This window comes from Haliotis cracherodii, unplaced genomic scaffold, assembly GCF_022045235.1.
Source record: "Haliotis cracherodii isolate W230 unplaced genomic scaffold, xgHalCrac1.p SCAF_2, whole genome shotgun sequence".
Lineage (NCBI taxonomy): Eukaryota > Metazoa > Mollusca > Gastropoda > Lepetellida > Haliotidae > Haliotis > Haliotis cracherodii.
In genome coordinates, this window is record NW_027266275.1 from 15,834,191 (window position 1) to 15,859,765 (window position 25,575).

At 41.5% G+C, this 25,575-nt stretch overlaps 1 protein-coding gene across 1 annotated transcript in view; it reads left to right on the top strand.

The window, feature by feature from the left end:
• Positions 1-24,592, top strand: part of LOC139468752 (tetraspanin-15-like) — a 91,095-nt gene extending 66,503 nt beyond the window's left edge. Inside the window, exons 4-8 of the mRNA XM_071250883.1 lie at positions 15,104-15,199; positions 16,312-16,431; positions 17,321-17,371; positions 17,697-17,804; positions 22,510-24,592. Of these exons, the coding sequence (XP_071106984.1) occupies positions 15,104-15,199; positions 16,312-16,431; positions 17,321-17,371; positions 17,697-17,804; positions 22,510-22,599 (465 nt within the window). The 3' untranslated portion in view covers positions 22,600-24,592. The remainder of the gene's footprint in view (positions 1-15,103; positions 15,200-16,311; positions 16,432-17,320; positions 17,372-17,696; positions 17,805-22,509) is intronic.
• Positions 24,593-25,575: the final 983 nt, after the last annotated feature.

The following is a 25,575-nucleotide window of genomic DNA, read 5'->3' on the forward strand; positions in this document are numbered from 1 at the left end:
AACATTTTTTAACTATTTATTTACTTTCTGATGAAAATATCTTGTTAAGGATAGGGAGATTTATGTACCTGATGATTGACGTCATAACAGAAAGTGATGTCATGACCAAAAGTGACGAAATGCTATAAGTGACCTCACAATCAAAAGTAATTGGTGACCGGAAGTGACCTCACAAACCTGAAGAGAGATGGACTGAAAGTGATGTCACAATCAGAAATGATGGTCTTGGAGATGAATTTAGTATTCTAATAACAACTATTAATGGATGGAATCACAAGAAGATTATTATCTACTGACAACTATACAGGGTGTTTACTGGAAGCAGAACCCGCCTAGGCCTGTTCCCTCTGGCATATTCTGGCAATGATATAGTAGAGGTAGAGGATTTGCAAGAATTATCTAAACAATACTTATCATTGTTAATAATTCTAAGAATGCTACCTCTATTACATCAGAAGTACTCCCTCACACGTCCCAATCATCTGACTTTAGTTGGTAGATGTTTGGAATGAAGTGAATATTTTCCAGCCTTTCCGCAGAGGGGAGCTGTACGCTGCTTGGTGCTGTCTGGGAACAACTAATAATGTTTGTTAACAGTGAAGAGGACTTCAGTTGAAAATTAGAAAATTCAATGATGGTGTGATTGCAGCCAAAATACAGGATTAATGGCAATGATGTAATGAAGGTACTTTTCTTAGAATTATTAACAATTAGTAGTATTGTTTTGATATTTCAGTTGTCAGACATTTTGTTTTGGTGTGATCTTCTAAATGCTGTTTGGTAGGACTTCCACCTTGTTACAACCTTACTCTGGTCAAGTCGTTGACTGATTCATTCTGGTGCCTACTAAAGCTATCATTAGGAGTCTGGATCACATGATTACAGTTAGCCAGTGTCACATCAATCTGATTGGCTAATCTAGTCGATGTAGCTGATGACCTTCTCAGCTGCCTGTGATGCTTCTCCCGTGTGTTCAGAGGTCATTGTGAGCGGTCTAATTATAGGTTTAAGTAGACACTTCATTTCCCAATCAATCATTATATGTCACTTCTGTATAGTAGCAATGTTGGTTTTGTGTGTAGTGGACAATATTCTGTACTTTCTATCATAAACCTAACACTTGGGTACTTGGGGCAGTTGGGTCGTGAGTAGTGACCCTGGGTACCCACTAGACTCCCAGAACCTGTGGTTAGTCATGTGTAATATTGTTTAATGACAATAACAGTACAACTCCATGGCTACACTACAAGTAACTAATTGTGGCATTTCTTTCTTTCTGTTTGTTGTTTAACTCTGCACTCAGCAGTATTCAGTAATGGCGTCTGGACCAGACAAGTCAGTGATTGATATTATGAGCATTGATCCACGCAATTGGGATACGATGACATGCATCAACCAAGTCAGCGAGATTGACCACCCAATCCCGTTAGTTGCCTCTCACGACAAGCATAGTCGTCTTTTACAGCAAGCATGGGTTGCTGAAGACCTGTTCTACCCGGATCTTCACGGGTTGCATTTCTTTCTGATTATGCATTCTTATATTTGCATGAGTAAAGATAAAGCTTCTGTCAACTTCAGTGTATGCAGGGGCAGATTGCTTTTTTAAGTGTTTTTAAATAATTTTTGCCAGGGCTTCGGTAAAACAATTCCCAATCAGACATTTTGAACCCATCCCTTGAGACCTACGGAGGGTACTGAGTAGGGTTGGGTAATAGAGGGTTTGGTACCAGGGTGTCCCCTCTCTAAACCTAACTGTAGTTAAACAGCACATTCCTGAAAGTACACTACCCAGGGTGTAGCTTGTAAAATGTAGGTTTGGAATTAGTTTTCATTGCGGATAAAGCCTTTAAAAAGCTATATTTTTTAACAAAGTTTGCGGAAATCTGCTACTTTAGTAATTTAGGTTTCAACTGTTGGGCTCATTCTTTAAGTAGGTGGTCTACATGAAAGTTACACTTGACTGAACATAACGATGTAGCTTCTTATCGTGTTTGAAAATCTTGCCATTTAAGGTTGACAAGTGACAGAACGGTTGGCACCTCAGGTTTTCTGTGTACTGTCTGGTTAACAAGATTTACAACAGTGCTTGACATCACTAGCATTGTTGCTCTCTGAAGCGTACAGCTGTAGAATATGTATAATTGATTCCTTGAGGATGAACCGAGACACAGTACACAGCACCTCCTTCCGTGTCAGGGAGGACGCAAGGCCACAGTTTGACCTGTTTGTGCACACGGAAACATGACTGCTTCTGGAAATAAAGCAGATAAGAACATACTGCACTAACAGTGGGACAGGGGTTCAGATCGGTTCCTTGTCAAGTATTCATTGTCATCCAAAGCTTCCCGAAGACTTAAAAAAGAAATATAGTAATAATATAGAATTTCCTATCAAAAGCCGATACAATCATGAAAATGTTCTAATCCCTGTGAGTCGTCTCCATCAAAAACAAAAGAGAAGAATGTATGTGACATGGATGTATATGACGACAACAACAACAACAATAACAACAACAATAATAATAATAAAAATAATAATAAAAAGTTTTGTTATTTTACTGTTAACATGTCAAAAATAAATCCAATAAAGCTCTCACGACACAGGGAATATTTGGGAATGGTTGCAAAGAACATTACACTGATTTAGGGTCAGTGGCTGTAGTTCAGCAGTGTGTGAAATAGGGCTGGTCCCTCCCAACTGAATTACAGTCGTGGCTTGTAAACAATCAAGTATAGACCAGACAAACCAGTGATTGACGTTATGAGCTGTGTCCCACACCGTTGGGGTACAATGACATGCCATCATCCAAGTCAGCAAGCCTGACCACCCAATCTAGTCAGTCCACTTACAGCCAGGGTGGGGACCCTCACAGGGCTGGGAAGATATGCTGTTACAAGTTGCCTGACAAAGCCCCATTTAACCAGTGACAGTCGGATTGTGTTGCACAAATAGAACCCTCCGTCCATCTGACATCAGTTGGTGGTGAAAGTTCAGGTCTAATGCACACTAAAGACAAAGCAAAATGTCTGATGACATTGATAGCATAGTCCCATATGAAGACATACCCTTAGTTTAATGGGGTCATGTATTATCAAATCAAGTATTGGATATGTATTTTTCTATCTTGTTTGATCAATGTATTTATTTTCTTTTTGTGTTTTGATCGCGTTGTGTGTTTTGATCGCGATACACAATGTGCTGTTGATTTTACAATGTTTTGGTTTACTGCTGATGGTCGACTAACATATTCAGCCTCTGATGGGAAAATATTTACACATCTTGTTCAAAGTAGACATAAGTTAAGGATAACAACGTCTTTATTTTACTGTAATAGCAACATTTCAGCATAGATCTGTATACCGTTGTCAATATGCCTTGCTTGACAACGGTATAAGGATCTATAAGGATATGTACCGAAACATCGCCATTACAGTAAAACAAAGACGTTGTTGTCCATGAATTGTGTTTACTTTGTCATCCGTCAGCTTCTCAGAAATGGCTGTCAAACAATAGATCGTGTTCAGTTTAATTGTTTTCTATATAAGGCCTCAAGAACGTAATTGTTGGATTTCATCAATGTTTTTCAGAAATGTAAGACCTTTTTCTTCAGACATTTTTAAAAGAAACAGCCCAGTGCATCTGTTTACATAAAGTATTGGTAGATGTGGTGATTCACATTCAGCAGATTTGGTAATTCACATTCAGCAGATTTGGTGATTCACATTCAGCAGATTTGGTGATTCACATTCAGCAGATTTGGTGATTCACATTCAGCAGATTTGGTGATTCACATTCAGCAGATTTGGTGATTCACATTCTGCAGAAATCTACATATAGGGTATATTTTATCAAGAAAGAAAAATAGGTAACAAGTAGAGCATTTTTCTTCTTTTGTGAATACTTTGGAATAATATGATAATTAATGTATGGTTAGCGGTGATGAAAATCTAGTAAATAATTTATCTTTATAAGTGACATGAAGGAAAGGAGCTTCATGAAGACGTTCAGACTTATTGTGTAATGTTTTTCATGTCAAAAGTATGCATTTGACATACTGTAATGTTTCATTGACTAAAAATAGAAAATAATGGACCCTCCCACTTTCTCCATTCCTGTTAGATTCATTCACTATTTAGTGTCATAATGGTGTTGTCATTGAATCTACAGTGGGTCTTGATGTCATGAATCAGATATACTTTAGCTGTTCAAACATGACCTACAGAACATCTCATTTGGCAACATGTACTCAGGACGGACCAATCAGAAAGTAAAGAATTCTGGTCATGTGAACACTATTCACATTTTTATCACACGTGTTTGGAGTACAATTGTCATTTCTTTATACTGCTAAATAATCCATTGCACTTTTCACTATGTCAGTTCAATGTGATGAATAAACAAAAACTGGGTATTGATTAATACAGGATGAAAAATGTAACAAAGATTCTCCACCCCAAATAGCCTTCTGTTCACTCACGCATCACCCCCAGATTAAAAAAAGACATTGATAAAAATATTCTGTTGTTTCCATGGCAACATTTCAGACAATTGTTCAATATTCAAAAAGCCATCATTTTGTTGGAATGTATTGATGAACAGATGACTGCAGAGTGACACATTGTGTCAGTGTTCAGTCAGACAGAAGAGACTGGGATTCAGGTGGTGAATAATTTATTCTGTAATATCAACTCTTCTGTAATATTTAGTTTAGTGGAAAGGGAGGGTTGGGGATGTACCTTTGAAACTCCCGAATGATGTAGTAAAAGTTTTGATGTGTGGCTGTACAGTTTTAGTTTAATAGCTGTAGATAACATTATGATCATGGAGAAGGAGTCCTAAGTTGGATAACTTGTTCCCAATCCATTTCAATCTGAATAAAATATGTTTAAATCATATGATCAATACACTGAGGGTGTACCTGAGTCGAAACACACTGTGCATGATGTTTGTCAGTCTTCCAGAGACTAACTGCATTCAATCAATGTCATTATTGTAAAGCATGGAAATTGTGATAATCTAATAATGCAAGTCTCGCCACTTACTGCTGCTGAAGAGTAATGTTAATTGTTCCTGAGGGATAAGTAGAACAAGAATATCTTCAATTTCAATTTTTTTATCAAGTATAATGCAGGTCTCGCCACTTACTGCCGATGTCGATCAATCTTAAATGTTCCTGGGGGATAACTAGAAAAATTATATTTCAATTCATTTCTTCACTGAGATGAGCTTAGAAACTAGACCAGTCTGGTTCCCTACTCCCGCTATTGCCTGTTTTTTTTTTGACAACATTTTAGTTTTCCCAGGAGGAAATTGGAGAAATGAATTGGTGATATTGCTGTAATGTTATGAAACCATTTCAATGGCAGTTGGATTAAATATTGATTGTATCACTGAATATGTTAACCTGTTACAAATAGGTGACATTTAGTGTAGTCGTACATAAGTCATACATTCCTGCCTGATAATGTTGCTTTGTCCTTTTATTTGTTTTGTGTTATTTTATTTCTGTGCAAAATGTTCCGTCCTTTGTAAATTTTATTGACTCGTGAAGATCTGGGTTGAAATAGGTCTTCAGGACCCATGCCTGCTGTAAAAGGCGACTATGATTGTCGTAAGAGGCGACTAACGGATCGGGTGGTCAGGCTCGCTGACTTGGTTGATGGATGTCTTTGTTTCTCAATTGCATAGATCGATGCTCATGATGTCAATTCACTGGATTGTTTGGTCCAAACCCAATTATTTACAGACCACCCTTATAGCTGGAATATTGCTGAGAGCGGTGTTAAACAACAAACAAACAAACAATTTATAATTTTATCAAGTATAGATCTCAATAACAAAACTATGCCTGAGCTACGATATGCATAGGTGATTTTGAGTTTTTCATCCTGGGTTTAACACTACTTCAGTCACATAAGTAAAAATGACAGGCTATAGACTTAACACTCTCAAAACCAAGGTTCAGAATTGAGGCAAACCAGTGGGATTTAAACCCAAGATCAGCAGATCCTGGCATGGCCAAGGGACTGTGATAATCAAACTATAAATATAACAGCAACAGCGGTATGGATCAGATCACCCTGGGTCAACAGTGAAATGAGGCACCTCACCTCTCTAGGCTTCCCTGTTCAATATTAAAGTGTTGATGATCTATGTTCTGTGTCCGCTGAGCGGCCATTCTTTTGCAATGTTCTGTCATCACACTGAAAGAGGCTGGTGTGATATTGATACAATTTTGTGAAAGTACCATAATAATTAATCTGCCGAAATTCAACATGTCAAATTCAGAGCGATGACACGGTGAAAGTATGATTTGTGTCAAGTTCGAGGTACTGACCAATTAGAGAAAAACCAGAGAGCTACAAGACATTCCAGATTGTATGTCCTGAGTAAATGAATCGTGACATCTCAGAACCCTTGGCAGGGACTTTAAGCTGTCATTCATGAGGTACAGATCGTCTGCAATTCCAGGATTTGTGTAGGGTATTCTTTCTTTACTCATTGTCATTTTAAGGAGAATGAAAAGAATATTTGAACTGTCAACCTTACAGAGAAACTTCACTGAAGTCACTGTTGAGGTGATTTAATGTTATCAGTTTGAGCAATTATGAATATATCACTGCTTTAACTAACCAATCAGGGTCAAGACTTGCTAAAGTGCACAGGGGCGGTAGGGTAGTCAAGTGGTTAAAGTTTTCGCTCATCATGTCGATGACCCGGGTTTGATTCCCTGCATTAGTACAAAGTGTAAAGCCCATTTCTGGTGTCCCACACTCACTCACTCACTCACTCACTTACCCACCCACCCACCCACCCACTCACTCACTCACTCAAACACTCAAACACTCACTCACTCACTCACTCACTCACTCACTCACTCACTCACTCACTCACTCACCCACCCACCCACCCACTCACTCACTCACTCACTCACTCACTCACTTACCCACCCACCCACCCACTCACTCACTCACTCACTCAAACACTCACTCACTCACTCACTCACTCACTCACTCACTCACTCACTCACTCACCCACCCACCCACCCACTCACTCACTCACTCACTCACTCACTCACTCATGCACATGCACAACTAATCATTCTGTATGTCATGTACAGCTCAGTCAAAGAGCTTCTATGATAGCGATTAGTAGATGAACATTTATTATAATTTGAGCAAGCATGCGAAGCGAATACAACTGATTGTGGTTGGTCAGTTTCTATGGAGACATGTCACATAACAAGCCGCAGTGTGAGGTTCCGACTGTCCTCGATCACACCCTCCATTATTGACTGTGTACCAGTTCACACTGAAATACCCTTGCACAATTCATTTGAAGGCCATGCATGAGTTCATTGATGTTTCTCCCAGGAGTAATAAAACAACCCTGGATGATTTCACATGACAGTGGAGGACTGTACTACAAGTGTGTGGGAGCCTGCATGGCAGAGAGGTGGGGAACGCTGGGATAGAGGGTGATGGTTCTACTTCAAGTAGGACGAGTGAGTGAGTGAGTGAGTGAGTTGGGTGTTACACCCCATGAATGGTATGTAAGTCATATCACTGCATATCAGCTTCATGTGAGTGGTGGGGGCACGGGTGGCCCAGTTGTCGAAGGCGCCGTGATTCGCTGTGCAGAGTTGCGTCCCTTGGCATGCCAGAAACCTATGATTGTGGGTTCGAATCCCGGTTCACCCCGATTATGTTTCTAGGTTTGTCAGCACCATACCCGTGCTCATGGGTTTCACCGAAATGGTAAACATCTGAGACCTGCATCACTTCAAGCTTTCTTCCCACATTAAGCTGACACGCTGCGATATAACTGGAATACTGTTAAAAGCGACGTTAAACCCCACTCACTCACTCACTCACTCATGTGAATTGAAAGCCAAAAGTGTGATGCAGGTCTCAGACGTTTTCATACTTTGGTCATACCCATAAGAATGGGTTGGCGCTGACAAACCATGAAATATAATCAGGTCCAATCTCGGATTCAAACCCGCTATCATAGGTTTGTGAATGGCAGGCATATACGTATCAGCATGTATATATATAGTGAGTGGGTTGGGTATAACGCAGCTTTTAACAGTATTCCAGTTATATCGCAGCATGTCAGCTTAATGTGGGAGGAAAGCCCAAAGTGATGCAGGTCTCAGACATTTACCACTTTGGTGAAACCCGTGAGCACGGCTATGATGCTGACAAACCAAGGAACATAATCGGGGCGAAGCGGGATTCGAACCCACAATCATAGGTTTCTGGCATGCCCAAGGGACGTAACTCTGCACAAGGAATCACAGGGCCTTAGACGACTGGGCCACCGTGCCCCCTTATATATATATATATATAACTCAATACACTTACTCAGTATTCACCTGATGGAGGGGCAAATGTAGCCCTGAAACACCATTACATTAAAAAAAAAGTTGTTATCCATAATAAAAGTGTCATGTATTCATCAGTGTAACAGAGAATTATTACCCTAATTACCCAGAGACAGTGTCTAAGTTTGACACAAATAACTCCCGACAATATCTGGATCGTTTTGCATAATGCCCCTGAGGAGGATGGAATATTAATGACTTAATAACTGTAAGGTACCCCGGCTCAGTGATAAATGGAGGAGATATTTAGATATTATGGGATAGGACTGAATCAGTTGAGTGCGTGTTGAGACCTGGATGATTCATGTCATGGATATATCAATAGCCTGCAATATCTGAAATAATTGCTGGAGATAAAGGGAGACATATGGTCAACTGTCCTGCCCACAGTTAAAGGTTACATGATCAAATCTATAAATGAACTCATCATTTAGTAGGATAATCTCATCACCTGTACACAGAGTTGGACCAAATTCAGTTTGCAGGCAGTTAAATGCATATGGCTAGAATGTACATGCACTAAAGGGATTGGCTAACCAGATCCCATCCTCTTTGCAGCTGTAGTTTCCTGGCTCTGGGACATTTGATATCAGCGTAAATTGTTGTGGACTGATTTGTCAAGGGGACACAACCTATTTCAGGACAGACATCCTTTTCATGTTCTAAATACAAATCAACCATGCATTCATGCACATGAGTCAACATGATCATCATTATGATTACATTGTTTTAACACAACCTATCTCACATGACCAACCTACCCACTATCCCACATGACCAACCAACCCACTATTCCACACCACCCAACCAACCCACTATCGATCCCGACCCAACCAACCCACTATCCAACACCACCCAACCAATCCACTATCCCAACCAACCCACTATCCAATACCGTCCAACCAACCCACTATACCACACCACCCAACCAACCGACTATCCCACACCACCCAACCAACCCACTATCCCAACCAACCCACTATCCCACACCACCCAACCAACCCACTATCCAACACCACCCAACCAATCCACTATCCCACACCACCCAACCAACCCACTATCCCACACCACCCAACCAACCCACTCTCCCACACCGCCCAACCAACCCACTATCCCACACAACCAATCCACTATCCTACCCGATCCAGACAGCTCACTATCCCACACCGCCCAACCAACCCACTATCCCACCCAACCAACCCACAATCCTCACCCGAGCTGGAATTCATTCTCTACATTATGTCCAATTAGCCATTTCTATACTGATGTTTCATTCCCAGTTATGGTTGAAGGTTTAAGTGACTAAATCCCATGTGAAGTAGTAGAGTGACCAGCTCTCTCATCACTTCATGCTGCATGGCCAGAAATAGCTTCAGGGGAAGGATGGGTCGGGGAGAATTGGAGGCGGGTCAATGATAAACATGACATGCTTGGGGAAATAATTATGTAATTGAAGGGAAGGTCGTGAAAAAATGGTTGAGTAATGAAAGAGTTCAGTGAACATACCATTTATTTTCTTCATGGCAGTGAAAGTTTACTTATTTTTTTCCCAGTAGTGATGTTTGACTTGTACACTAAGTACCACCTTTACCATATTACAAGTCCCTAGGGTTTGTCATGTTGTATGCAGTAAATAGTGTCGGTGATGGACATAGGCAGCTTTGGGAAGATCTACCGTGTCAGATACTGAAGCTGCTGCAGAATGTTTCATTATCATTATTTGAGTCAGTGTCAGCGGTCTAGTGGAGTGTCTACCTGGAGACTGAAAATCGGTTGTTCAATCCACGGCTCCATATTAAAACACATCAAAAGATGGTGTTTGTTGTTACCCTGCCTGTTGCTAGGCATTGAAGGGCTTAAAGAAGGACTGGTCAGTTGGGAATCAGTATGCTGTGTCTGAGTTGGGTGCCATGTTTAACTGTGTCTGAGTTGGGTGCCATGTTAAACTGTGTCTGAGTTGAGTGTCCATGTTAAACTGTGTCTGAGTTGGGTGTCATGTTAAGCTGTGTCTGAGTTGGGTGTCATGTTAAGCTGTGTCTGAGTTGGGTGTCCATGTTAAACTGTGTCTGAGTTGAGTGTCCATGTTAAACTGTGTCTGAGTTGGGTGTCATGTTAAACTGTGTCTGAGTTGGGTGTCCATGTTAAGCTGTGTCTGAGTTGGGTGTCCATGTTAAGCTGTGTCTGAGTTGGGTGTCATGTTAAACTGTGTCTGAGTTGGGTGTCCATGTTAAGCTGTGTCTGAGTTGGGTGTCCATGTTAAGCTGTGTCTGAGTTGGGTGTCATGTTAAACTGTGTCTGAGTTGGGTGTCATGTTAAACTGTGTCTGAGTTGGGTGTCATGTTAAGCTGTGTCTGAGTTGGGTGTCATGTTAAACTGTGTCTGAGTTGGGTGTCCATGTTAAACTGTGTCTGAGTTGGGTGTCCATGTTAAACTGTGTCTGAGTTGGGTGTCCATGTTAAACTGTGTCTGAGTTGGGTGTCCATGTTAAGCTGTGTCTGAGTTGGGTGTCATGTTAAACTGTGTCTGAGTTGGGTGTCCATGTTAAACTGTGTCTGAGTTGGGTGTCCATGTTAAACTGTGTCTGAGTTGGGTGTCATGTTAAGCTGTGTCTGAGTTGGGTGTCATGTTAAACTGTGTCTGAGTTGGGTGTCCATGTTAAACTGTGTCTGAGTTGGGTGTCCATGTTAAACTGTGTCTGAGTTGGGTGTCCATGTTAAGCTGTGTCTGAGTTGGGTGTCATGTTAAACTGTGTCTGAGTTGGGTGTCCATGTTAAGCTGTGTCTGAGTTGGGTGTCCATGTTAAGCTGTGTCTGAGTTGGGTGTCCATGTTAAACTGTGTCTGAGTTGGGTGCCATGTTAAACTGTGTCTGAGTTGGGTGTCATGTTAAGCTGTGTCTGAGTTGGGTGTCATGTTAAACTGTGTCTGAGTTGGGTGTCCATGTTAAACTGTGTCTGAGTTGGGTGTCCATGTTAAACTGTGTCTGAGTTGGGTGTCCATGTTAAACTGTGTCTGAGTTGGGTGTCCATGTTAAGCTGTGTCTGAGTTGGGTGTCATGTTAAACTGTGTCTGAGTTGGGTGTCATGTTAAGCTGTGTCTGAGTTGGGTGTCATGTTAAGCTGTGTCTGAGTTGGGTGTCCATGTTAAACTGTGTCTGAGTTGGGTGTCCATGTTAAACTGTGTCTGAGTTGGGTGTCCATGTTAAACTGTGTCTGAGTTGGGTGTCCATGTTAAACTGTGTCTGAGTTGGGTGTCCATGTTAAGCTGTGTCTGAGTTGGGTGTCATGTTAAACTGTGTCTGAGTTGGGTGTCCATGTTAAGCTGTGTCTGAGTTGGGTGTCCATGTTAAACTGTGTCTGAGTTGGGTGTCCATGTTAAGCTGTGTCTGAGTTGGGTGTCATGTTAAACTGTGTCTGAGTTGGGTGTCCATGTTAAGCTGTGTCTGAGTTGGGTGTCCATGTTAAGCTGTTTCTGAGTTGGGTGTCCATGTTAAACTGTGTCTGAGTTGGGTGCCATGTTAAACTGTGTCTGAGTTGGGTGTCATGTTAAGCTGTGTCTGAGTTGGGTGTCATGTTAAACTGTGTCTGAGTTGGGTGTCCATGTTAAACTGTGTCTGAGTTGGGTGTCATGTTAAGCTGTGTCTGAGTTGGGTGTCATGTTAAACTGTGTCTGAGTTGGGTGTCCATGTTAAACTGTGTCTGAGTTGGGTGTCCATGTTAAACTGTGTCTGAGTTGGGTGTCCATGTTAAGCTGTGTCTGAGTTGGGTGTCATGTTAAACTGTGTCTGAGTTGGGTGTCCATGTTAAGCTGTGTCTGAGTTGGGTGTCCATGTTAAGCTGTGTCTGAGTTGGGTGTCCATGTTAAACTGTGTCTGAGTTGGGTGCCATGTTAAACTGTGTCTGAGTTGGGTGTCATGTTAAGCTGTGTCTGAGTTGGGTGTCATGTTAAACTGTGTCTGAGTTGGGTGTCCATGTTAAACTGTGTCTGAGTTGGGTGTCCATGTTAAACTGTGTCTGAGTTGGGTGTCCATGTTAAACTGTGTCTGAGTTGGGTGTCCATGTTAAGCTGTGTCTGAGTTGGGTGTCATGTTAAACTGTGTCTGAGTTGGGTGTCATGTTAAGCTGTGTCTGAGTTGGGTGTCATGTTAAGCTGTGTCTGAGTTGGGTGTCCATGTTAAACTGTGTCTGAGTTGGGTGTCCATGTTAAACTGTGTCTGAGTTGGGTGTCCATGTTAAACTGTGTCTGAGTTGGGTGTCCATGTTAAACTGTGTCTGAGTTGGGTGTCCATGTTAAGCTGTGTCTGAGTTGGGTGTCATGTTAAACTGTGTCTGAGTTGGGTGTCCATGTTAAGCTGTGTCTGAGTTGGGTGTCCATGTTAAACTGTGTCTGAGTTGGGTGTCCATGTTAAGCTGTGTCTGAGTTGGGTGTCATGTTAAACTGTGTCTGAGTTGGGTGTCCATGTTAAGCTGTGTCTGAGTTGGGTGTCCATGTTAAGCTGTTTCTGAGTTGGGTGTCCATGTTAAACTGTGTCTGAGTTGGGTGCCATGTTAAACTGTGTCTGAGTTGGGTGTCATGTTAAGCTGTGTCTGAGTTGGGTGTCATGTTAAACTGTGTCTGAGTTGGGTGTCCATGTTAAACTGTGTCTGAGTTGGGTGTCCATGTTAAACTGTGTCTGAGTTGGGTGTCCATGTTAAACTGTGTCTGAGTTGGGTGTCCATGTTAAGCTGTGTCTGAGTTGGGTGCCCATGTTAAACTGTGTCTGAGTTGGGTGTCCATGTTAAACTGTGTCTGAGTTGGGTGTCCATGTTAAACTGTGTCTGAGTTGGGTGCCATGTTAAGCTGTGTCTGAGTTGGGTGCCGTGTTAAACTGTGTCTGAGCTGGGTGCCATGTTAAACTGTGTCTGAGTTGGGTGCCATGTTAAACTGTGTCTGAGTTGGGTGTCCATGTTAAACTGTGTCTGAGTTGGGTGTCATGTTAAGCTGTGTCTGAGTTGGGTGTCATGTTAAGCTGTGTCTGAGTTGGGTGTCCATGTTAAACTGTGTCTGAGGTGGGAGCCATGTTAAACTGTGTCACACACACACATACGTGTACACACACACACATCGTTAAATAAGTGCAATAATCTTGAACTCGTTAAACCCAATATCACCTCACCTCACCTCACCTCACCTCACCTCACCTCACCTCACCTGACCTCACCTCACCTCATCATTCTTTGATGGGATTGAGGCAAGATGGAGCTGCTCGTGTCCAATAGTTCAATAATTGGCGTACGTCCTGAAGATTTACATGGACTGGTAAGATTGTTTACTCTTTATACCACTGGTAGCACAGACAACAGACGGAGACACAAGCTTCTAGTTGTGTAATGTGTCTGTAGACCCAGTGTACAGTGTGATCAATACGAGCGTAAAGGCCAGACACAGCTGGTGGTTAGTTAGGTGAGGACATAAACGCAGGAGTGGGTCACAGATGGGTGCACACGGCATATGCTGACCACAGCGTCGACCGCGTCTACATGGACCCTGCACACGCCTTCATGCTGGGTGCCATTGTGGAGCTCATGCCTCAGTGTTGGGGCAATGTTGTATAACAATATTTGAGACTTTTACAAAATGTGTTAATGTAGGGAGTTATTGATTGGTGTGTTTTGTTGTAAAGAACCTAGCATTGCCCTTTGGGCCTGGCTGTCAGCTTCGTAATAGGATGTGTTTGTGCGAAATTTATGGATATTTTTTTTCATGGCGGGTTAATAAACCTTAGGGTTTATGGTGTTCGACTTTTGTTAGGGACATTATGAGGAGTTTTAATGCTGTCATAAAGGATATTTTGTGGTAGGGGACTTTCTGGAAATGGAAGAGAAGAATCATTAAATGAATGAAAACTCAAGGAGTCGTGTATGATAGTTACACACTGAACTATGTCTGTCTGATTGTGAGGTAGCCCAGCGGAGAGTGTGTTGGTCTCCCTTGGGATGATCCAGGTTTGATTTGCTACATACAGTGGTTAAGGTCCAGTATGAACGTTTCGCTGTCCTGATATTGCAGCCAGTTTCATCCCCAGTAAGGGGCTGTGGGGTAGCTTAGTGGTTGAAGTGTTCACTTGTCATGCTGAAGACCTGGGTTTGATTCACCAAATGGGTGCAATGTGAAGCCCAATTCTGGTGTCCTCCACTGTGATACTGCTGGAATAGTGCTAAAAGAGGTGTGAAAACCATACTAACTCACTCACTCAGCTGCTCACTCACTCACTTTCACATACACTCACTCACTCTCTGAAACACACGCACACACACTCACTCACTCACTAACTCCCCAACCCACTCACTCACTCACTTTCACATACACTCACTCACTCTCTCAAACACACGCACGCACACTCACTCACTAACTCCCCAACCCACTCACTCAAATACACTCTCTCTCTCTCTCTCTCTCTCTCTCTCTCTCTATCTCTCTCTCTCTCTCTATCTCTCTCTCTCTATCTCTCTCTCTCTCTCTCTCTCTATCTCTCTCTCTCTCTCTATCTCTCTCTCTCTATCTCTCTCTCTCTCTCTCTCTCTCTCTCACACTCACTCACTCACTTCAGTTGACTCATATCACATTCAAAAATAGTATACATTTTATTTCATCACTTGAATCAGACTTGTGATAATATCTTGTGTGACTTTGTGAAAGTTTGTTTTGACTGTACTGACACTTTCTTTCTTATTCTTCAGGTCCCCGACATCCTCAGTGATGAATTGATGTTTGGTGTGGAGAAATATACAGAGAACGATGACATTGCCCGGGCCATGAACTTCATACAGAAATCTGTAAGTGTGTCACCACTATAGTTCAGCACTGACACTCCTGCCCCAACTCCTGATGGAGTAGCTAGGAGACTTCCCCTTGTGGTGCAGGTGTAGACACAGCTTGTCATATCCAACTAGACTGAGCTCATTCCGGACTAGTTGTTTATAGAAAATAACCCATGTTGTTAGAAAACAACTAGTCCTTCTGGATTTCCACTTGTGTCAGACTAGCGGACTCGTGACCGTATCTAACCCTGTAGGGCACTTTGTTTCTACATTTGTCCCAGCTGGAATTCTTTGGTAGAATAAGGGCGGCCAGGTAGCCTTGTGGTTAAAGTGTTCCCTCGTCACGCCAAAGACCAGGGTTTGATTCCCGAAATGGGTACAATATGTGAAGCCCATTTCTGGAGTCCCCGTCATGATATTGCTTGAATATTGTTAAAGCAGCGTAAAACCTTACTCACTCACTCTTAGGTAGAATAGGTCTCCAGTAACTCATGCTTGTCGTAAGATATTTCACAGCTTGTTACCTGGCTGATTGTATATGAGAAGTGTGGTTCGGTGCTCATGCAATCAACCACTAGTCTGCCTGACCCAGATTTATCCACCATGATATAGCTCGAATATTGCTGACTGGCATAAAACAACATTCAATCACTCACTGGCCAATCCCTTAACAACTTTGGTCTTACAGTCATTATTTTAGTTACATTACCAATGCTCGGGAGTCAAAATTACATTTGTTTTAGCTGATAATCTTCTATATTCAACTGGGGGCACGGGAGGCCCAGTCATCTGAGGCGCTGTGATTCGCTGTGCAGAGTTGTGTCCCTTGGGACGCCAGAAACCTATGATTGTGGGTTCGAATCCCGGTTCGCCCCGATTATGTTTCTAGGTTTGTCAGCACCATACCTGGCTTGTGGGTTTCACCGAAGTGGTAAACGTCTGAGACCTGCATCACTTTGGGCTTTCCTCCCACATTAAGCTGACACGCCATGATATAACTGGAATACTGTTAAAAGCGGCGTTAAACCCAACTCACTCACTCACTGTATTCAACTTGTCAGGAGATGTGCTTCTTTCTGCAAGTTAAATAGGAGCTGTCTTCTATACATGTGTGGTATTCTCTGCAGTTCAAATGTTGCGGCTTCAAGACGTTTGAGGACTACATAAATTACAACAAAGACTTTTCTTGTGTGTCTCCTAAACCCATGGCATGTGGCGTCCCCTATACCTGCTGTAAAGTAAGGGAGGTAAGTGATATAGCTAGTTCAGTATAGTGGTAGAGTGCTGTCTGATGGCCATAAAGGCTGGTGCAGTGACTCCTATAACAACTCCTGTAGATTGGTTGTCTTCCAAGTTGATTCACTTTATCATCCTGGCAATTCTTACCATGATGGTCTTGTGTCCAACTACAGTAATTTAATAAATTCTTCATTACCTTGACAACATCTAGTTATTGGGGTTTCACAGCAACTTCGGTAACAAACCAGACTTTAATAACTTCATGGTTAAAGATATTTTTCTAACAATTTGATTTTGGATTTTTGTTGTCTTTTTCAAAGATGGAGTTGTCAGACGAATAGAAATAAATTGAAGCTGTGTTTATTTATTTTACTGATGGTGGCTTTTTGCCTGTCAGTCAAATCCATGAAAGGAAAAATATAATCACTTAGAAAGTAAAACTTTCTTTTTTCTGCGTACAAAGAATTCAGTAAATGTTGCTCACCCTCATCTGTGTTTCCTGTCCGATGCCACTAGACTGTCTCTGTGGTCGAGTAGATAGAGTGTCTGAACGGAAGGTCGGTGGTTCACACCAAAAGACATTCAAAAATGGTATTTCTTACCCAGCCTGGCGCTCAGCATTAAGGGGCTAAAACAAGGACTGGTCGGCTCAGAGTCAGTATACTGTGTCTTAGTGGGTTATTCATGTTAAACTGGACTAGTACAAGCAGCCTCATACATACATACATACATACATCATGATATGGCTGAAATATTGCTGATGTGACTTTAAATATTAACTCACTCGCCCATACATACATGTGAAGCTCATCGCTATGTAATCGCTATAATCTTGAACGTGACGTTAGAGCCCATTTCAACTCTTATGCCGCACTTATATCTGTGCATCTGCTTCAGAATGTGGCCCTACCCAAGACGTGTGGCTACGGGGTGATGGGGAATGCTACAGTAAGTATACCAGTCCATCTCCACCACGTTAAATCATGAAACCAAGGACGTTGTGTTTTGTTGTAAATATTTGTACAGTGGTCCCTCGCTACAACGCTACCAATGGGGTCCAAATAATTGGTGGGCGTTATAGACGATGAGCCGTTTAACCGAGGCCGAGGCGGGAGAGCGCGCTCGGCCAATCTCACGATCTTCGCCTTGTCCCGCACATTGCAATGATACAAGTTGTTTACCGTTCATAGTGTAAAAATATTTATCCATTATGTTTTTCGCCTTTGTTATTATTTACAAGCCCATGTGAAGACTTGAGAACCTTGTGTTCCAGCTGAGTGACGTCATCTACACGGAGGGCTGCACCGACGCCTTCCTCAACTGGCTGGCTAGTCACCTGGACTACGTGGGCGCCACGGCTCTGGGGTGTGCCATCCCACAGGTGGGTGTCCTCACAGCCGGAGGTCATACATCACTGCTAGGCCTTCGAATGAGGAGGAAACTCAGAATCCAGTCTTAAGTAGAAATAGAAAGACTGTATCTGTAAAGCTTAAAATAACAGTCAATTAGGCCATCAAACCAACAATCCATCCATTAAACTAGCAGTATCCATCAAACCAACCGTCTGTCTATTGTTCAATCAAAACAACCATCTGTCTATTGTTCCATCAAAACAACCATCCATCCATCCATCCATTCCATCAAAACAACCATCCATCCATTTAACTAGCAGTATCCATCGAAACAACCATCTGTCTATTTTTCCATCAAAACAACCATCCATCCATTTAACTAGCAGTTTCCATCAAAACAACCATCTATCTGTTGTTCCATCCATCCATCCATCCATTTAACTAGCAGTATCCATCAAACCAACCATCTGTCTATTGTTCCATCAAAACAACCATCCATCCATTTAACTAGCAGTATCCATCAAACCAACCATCTGTCTATTGTTCCATCAAAACAACCATCCATCCATTTAAATAGCAGTTTCCATCAAAACAACCATCTGTCTGTTGTTCCATCCATCCATCCATTAAACTAGCAGTTTCCATCAAAACAACCATCTGTCTATTGTTCCATCCATCCATCCATTAAACTAGCAGTTTCCATCAAAACAACCATCTGTCTATTGTTCCATCAAAACAACCATCCATCCATTAAACTAGCAGTTTCCATCAAAACAACCATCTGTCTATTGTTCCATCAAAACAACCATCCATCCATTTAACTAGCAGTTTCCATCAAAACAACCATCTGTCTGTTGTTCCATCCATCCATCCATCCATCCATCCATTAAACTAGCAGTTTCCATCAAAACAACCATCTGTCTATTGTTCCATCAAAACAACCATCCATCCATTAAACTAGCAGTTTCCATCAAAACAACCATCTGTCTATTGTTCCATCCATCCATCCATCCATTAAACTAGCAGTATCCATCAAAACAACCATCTGTCTATTGTTCCATCAAAACAACCATCCATCCATTAAACTAGCAGTATCCATCAAAACAACCATCTGTCTATTGTTCCATCCATCCATCCATCCATCCATCCATTAAACTAGCAGTTTCCATCAAAACAACCATCTGTCTGTTGTTCCATCCAACCATCCATCCATTAAACTAGCAGTTTCCATCAAAACAACCATCTGTCTATTGTTCCATCCATCCATCCATCCATCCATCCATTAAACTAGCAGTTTCCATCAAAACAACCATCTGTCTGTTGTTCCATCCAACCATCCATCCATTAAACTAGCAGTTTCCATCAAAACAACCATCTGTCTATTGTTCCATCCATCCATCCATCCATCCATCCATTAAACTAGCAGTTTCCATCAAAACAACCATCTGTCTATTGTTCCTTCCATCCATCCATCCATCCATCCATTAAACTAGCAGTTTCCATCAAAACAACCATCTGTCTATTGTTCCATCAAAACAACCATCCATCCATTAAACTAGCAGTATCCATCAAAACAACCATCTGTCTATTGTTCCATCAAAACAACCATCCATCCATTAAACTAGCAGTTTCCATCAAAACAACCATCTGTCTATTGTTCCATCAAAACAACCATCCATCCATTAAACTAGCAGTTTCCATCAAAACAACCATCTGTCTGTTGTTCCATCCATCCATCCATCCATTAAACTAGCAGTATCCATCAAAACAACCATCTGTCTATTGTTCCATCAAAACAACCATCCATCCATTTAACTAGCAGTTTCCATCAAAACAACCATCTGTCTATTGTTCCATCAAAACAACCATCCATCCATTAAACTAGCAGTTTCCATCAAAACAACCATCTGTCTATTGTTCCATCAAAACAACCATCCATCCATTTAACTAGCAGTTTCCATCAAACAACCATCTGTCTATTGTTCCATCAAAACAACCATCCATCCATTTAACTAGCAGTTTCCATCAAAACAACCATCTGTCTATTGTTCCATCAAAACAACCATCCATCCATTTAACTAGCAGTTTCCATCAAAACAACCATCTGTCTATTGTTCCATCAAAACAACCATCCATCCATTAAACTAGCAGTTTCCATCAAAACAACCATCTGTCTATTGTTCCATCAAAACAACCATCCATCCATTAAACTAGCAGTTTCCATCAAAACAACCATCTGTCTATTGTTCCATCCATCCATCCATCCATCCATCCATCCATTAAACTAGCAGTTTCCATCAAAACAACCATCTGTCTATTGTTCCATCAAAACAACCATCCATCCATTAAACTAGCAGTTTCCATCAAAACAACCATCTGTCTATTGTTCCATCAAAACAACCATCCATCCATTAAACTAGCAGTTTCCATCAAAACAACCATCTGTCTATTGTTCCATCAAAACAACCATCCATCCATTAAACTAGCAGTTTCCATCAAAACAACCATCTGTCTATTGTTCCTTCCATCCATCCATCCATCCATCCATCCATCCATCCATTAAACTAGCAGTTTCCATCAAAACAACCATCTGTCTATTGTTCCATCAAAACAACCATCCATCCATTAAACTAGCAGTTTCCATCAAAACAACCATCTGTCTATTGTTCCATCCATCCATCCATCCATCCATTAAACTAGCAGTTTCCATCAAAACAACCATCTGTCTATTGTTCCATCAAAACAACCATCCATCCATTAAACTAGCAGTTTCCATCAAAACAACCATCTGTCTATTGTTCCATCCATCCATCCATCCATCCATTAAACTAGCAGTTTCCATCAAAACAACCATCTGTCTATTGTTCCATCAAAACAACCATCCATCCATTAAACTAGCAGTTTCCATCAAAACAACCATCTGTCTATTGTTCCTTCCATCCATCCATCCATCCATCCATTAAACTAGCAGTTTCCATCAAAACAACCATCTGTCTATTGTTCCTTCCATCCATCCATCCATCCATCCATCCATTAAACTAGCAGTTTCCATCAAAACAACCATCTGTCTATTGTTCCTTCCATCCATCCATCCATCCATCCATCCATTAAACTAGCAGTTTCCATCAAAACAACCATCTGTCTATTGTTCCATCAAAACAACCATCCATCCATTAAACTAGCAGTTTCCATCAAAACAACCATCTGTCTATTGTTCCTTCCATCCATCCATCCATCCATCCATCCATTAAACTAGCAGTTTCCATCAAAACAACCATCTGTCTATTGTTCCTTCCATCCATCCATCCATCCATCCATCCATTAAACTAGCAGTTTCCATCAAAACAACCATCTGTCTATTGTTCCTTCCATCCATCCATCCATCCATCCATCCATCCATTAAACTAGCAGTTTCCATCAAAACAACCATCTGTCTATTGTTCCATCAAAACAACCATCCATCCATTAAACTAGCAGTTTCCATCAAAACAACCATCTGTCTATTGTTCCATCAAAACAACCATCCATCCATTAAACTAGCAGTTTCCATCAAAACAACCATCTGTCTATTGTTCCATCAAAACAACCATCCATCCATTAAACTAGCAGTTTCCATCAAAACAACCATCTGTCTATTGTTCCATCCATCCATCCATCCATTAAACTAGCAGTTTCCATCAAAACAACCATCTGTCTATTGTTCCATCAAAACAACCATCTGTCTATTGTTCCATCAAAACAACCATCTGTCTATTGTTCCATCCATCCATCCATCCATTTAACTAGCAGTTTCCATCAAAACAACCATCTGTCTATTGTTCCATCAAAACAACCATCCATCCATTAAACTAGCAGTTTCCATCAAAACAACCATCTGTCTATTGTTCCATCAAAACAACCATCCATCCATTAAACTAGCAGTTTCCATCAAAACAACCATCTGTCTATTGTTCCATCAAAACAACCATCTGTCTATTGTTCCATCCATCCATCCATCCATCCATTTAACTAGCAGTTTCCATCAAAACAACCATCTGTCTATTGTTCCATCCATCCAACCATCCATCCATTAAACTAGCAGTTTCCATCAAAACAACCATCTGTCTATTGTTCCTTCCATCCATCCATCCATCCATCCATTAAACTAGCAGTTTCCATCAAAACAACCATCTGTCTATTGTTCCATCAAAACAACCATCCATCCATTAAACTAGCAGTTTCCATCAAAACAACCATCTGTCTATTGTTCCATCAAAACAACCATCCATCCATTAAACTAGCAGTTTCCATCAAAACAACCATCTGTCTATTGTTCCTTCCATCCATCCATCCATCCATCCATTAAACTAGCAGTTTCCATCAAAACAACCATCTGTCTATTGTTCCATCAAAACAACCATCCATCCATTAAACTAGCAGTATCCATCAAACCAACCATCTGTCTATTGTTCCATCAAAACAACCATCCATCCATTAAACTAGCAGTTTCCATCAAAACAACCATCTGTCTGTTGTTCCATCCATCCATCCATTAAACTAGCAGTATCCATCAAACCAACCATCTGTCTATTGTTCCATCAAAACAACCATCTGTCTATTGTTCCATCAAAACAACCATCTGTCTATTGTTCCATCTAAACAACCATCTGTCTATTGTTCCATCTAAACAACCAACCATCCATGTATCCTTCCACCGAGCCCTCTCACTCAAGTGTGTGTGTTTCCTGTTCACAGATATTCGGGATGCTGCTGGCCTACTTCTTCATCCGCCGCGTCGGTGACCTGAGGGTGTGGTACCGGGTGGACAACTTCCGCTCCGGGTAGCCGACCCCGACCCCGACCCCCCTTACAGCTCTAGTCAGCACCGCATCCACACAGACGTGCCCATGTACCTTCACAAATAGGCCATAATCTCATACTGTCATGTCCAAGTAGCACTACAAGCTTCAGGCCTCACTGAGGTGTATCACTAGCTGTGCAGTGTTGACGTATCAGGGTACATGCGGTACAAATCGTGTATCAGGAGTGTCATAAGTAATAGAGTGGATAGCCACTATCAGGGAGCACCATTCCACACAGTGATCTTAACGCTATGTCATAAGTCATTGCTAAGTCAAGGAGTTATGGTTGTCTTAGCGCTGAGATTGTTTTGTGGAATCTATTAAAACAATAACTACTACGTTAGATTAGAAGTGAAACAAAACCATAACTGATATAGACTACAAAGTAGACACAATTTATGGATAACAACTTCTTTAATTACAGTAACGGCAATGTTGACAATGGTATAAGGATCTAAACCGAAACGTCACCTTTACAGTTATTAAAGAAGTTGTTATGCATAAATTGTGTCTGGTTTGTCATCCGTCATCTTCTAAGTAATGCCTATCAAACAATTGATATAGACTATCCAGAAATGTAAAGCTCACTTTGAATACACTTGTACAGTTTCACTTTTTGACTGTCTGGGTATATCAACATTCATCACACATCAACTGTTACCAGGTGAGAGTAGAAAGGCATTCAAGGCACTCCCTAATTCTCAGTCCTAAACTGTCAAGCCAGAGATTTGGGTTGGTGCTTTTTATTATCGACCTTACACTGTTGTCATGCTGATCCAGATATGGAGAATATATCGCTTTAAGGTATCCAGTCACTTGGTTATTCAATACCCAGAAATATACCAGAAATATTGATGAAAAGTTTCTTCAATAAATTATTTTATGAAAATAATGAGTAATATTTTTGCAAAACAAATTGGAAATTAGTCGTAACATATAAAGTTGCCTTGTACATAGAGACCCATCCCCTGTATGTTGTGATATTTCTTCTATATATTATGCAATACTCAATATCGGTATTAAAGGTATACTGTCCTAGTTACGTACACTGTACATTCAGGCTATGTTGAGTTAATGCAGGAGCACACCAATAGTGTATGCAATGTGCATGGACACAGTATGTCAATTTTCTTATACCATGTATTTTATCACGACATATTTCATACTGTTATCAATGCATTAAGATATTTAAATGTTTTTTAACTCTTTCTACGAGGTATAGACTAACTTCCTTAGGAATACTTCAATGAGGGTTCCACAAGACATGTTTGATGTATCAATTTACTCTCAATGGACGTCCATCTTTTTCAGAGACTGTAACTGTACAAGTATCATTCAGATTATTTCATTTTTTTAAGCTAGTATGAGCGTCATTCAGATCATTTAATTTATCAAAGCTTTATCTCACTATGTGGGTCGGTTAACACATGCCTCCTGAATTTATTTTCATTAAGATCAATAATTTTTGGTCCTGTCTGGTAAAAAGTCCAATATAATTACCATGTCAAGATTTTAAGATTTGTAATAAAAGAGGTATCTTTGTTTGCCTGGACTATACCACCATGGTTGCTAATCGGTTTGAATTAGTTTGAGAAAAACATAGGCCTGGTCATTTTGAAAATCAGTTCTGAGTTGAGTTGGATGATGTTGGATTGCACCGTGACAGTGGAGTGGTGATATCTGCAGGAGTACCCCCAGTGTAGACCCTCACTCAGCTGTGACTGTGGAGTGGTGATATCTGCAGGAGTACCCCCAGTGTAGACCCTCACTCAGCTGTGACTGTGGAGTGGTGATATCTGCAGGAGTACCCCCAGTGTAGACCCTCACTCAGCTGTGACAGTGGAGTGGAGATATCTGCAGGTGTAGACCCTCACTCAGCTGTGACAGTGGAGTGGAGATATCTGCAGGAGTACCCCCAGTGTAGACCCTCACTCAGCTGTGACTGTGGAGTGGAGATATCTGCAGGTGTACCCCCAGTGTAGACCCTCACTCAGCTGTGACAGTGGAGCGGTGATATCTGCAGGAGTACCCCCAGTGTAGACCCTCACTCAGCTGTGACAGTGGAGTGGTGATATCTGCAGGAGTACCCCCAGTGTAGACCCTCACTCAGCTGTGACTGTGGAGTGGTGATATCTGCAGGAGTACCCCCAGTGTAGACCCTCACTCAGCTGTGACTGTGGAGTGGAGATATCTGCAGGTGTAGACCCTCACTCAGCTGTGACTGTGGAGTGGTGATATCTGCAGGAGTACCCCCAGTGTAGACCCTCACTCAGCTGTGACTGTGGAGTGGTGATAACTGCAGGAGTACCCCCAGTGTAGACCCTCACTCAGCTGTGACTGTGGAGTGGTGATATCTGCAGGAGTACCCCCAGTGTAGACCCTCACTCAGCTGTGACTGTGGAGTGGTGATATCTGCAGGTGTAGACCCTCACTCTGCTGTGACAGTAGAGTGGAGATATCTGCAGGAGTACCCCCAGTGTAGACCCTCACTCAGCTGTGACTGTGGAGTGGTGATATCTGCAGGTGTAGACCCTCACTCTGCTGTGACTGTGGAGTGGTGATATCAGCATGAATACCCCCAGTGTAGACCCTCACTCAGCTGTAGTATGCAACCAAATCACATGTCCAGTGTCTCTTGTCCATCCATCAGTCCATCTGTCCGTCCACACACCTTTACACATTTTGGCCATCTTTCTCAAGCTTTGAAATATGTTTTGGGCATTCTCTTTGATATTACAAATTTGCTTGTCAAATTTCCGTGGATGCTTGAAGTTTCTGTGTGCGGTACGCAGCTTACAGTAAATTCATTCGTGCGAGAAGTAAATACTCAAAATGACATTGTTTTCCTCTGGGTCATTTCTCTTGTTTATTTGTGTTTATTCATCGACAGCATTTCATTCGAGATGTTAAATTACATGATACGAAACTGGATGTAAACATAACAGTGATCAAGTTTAAA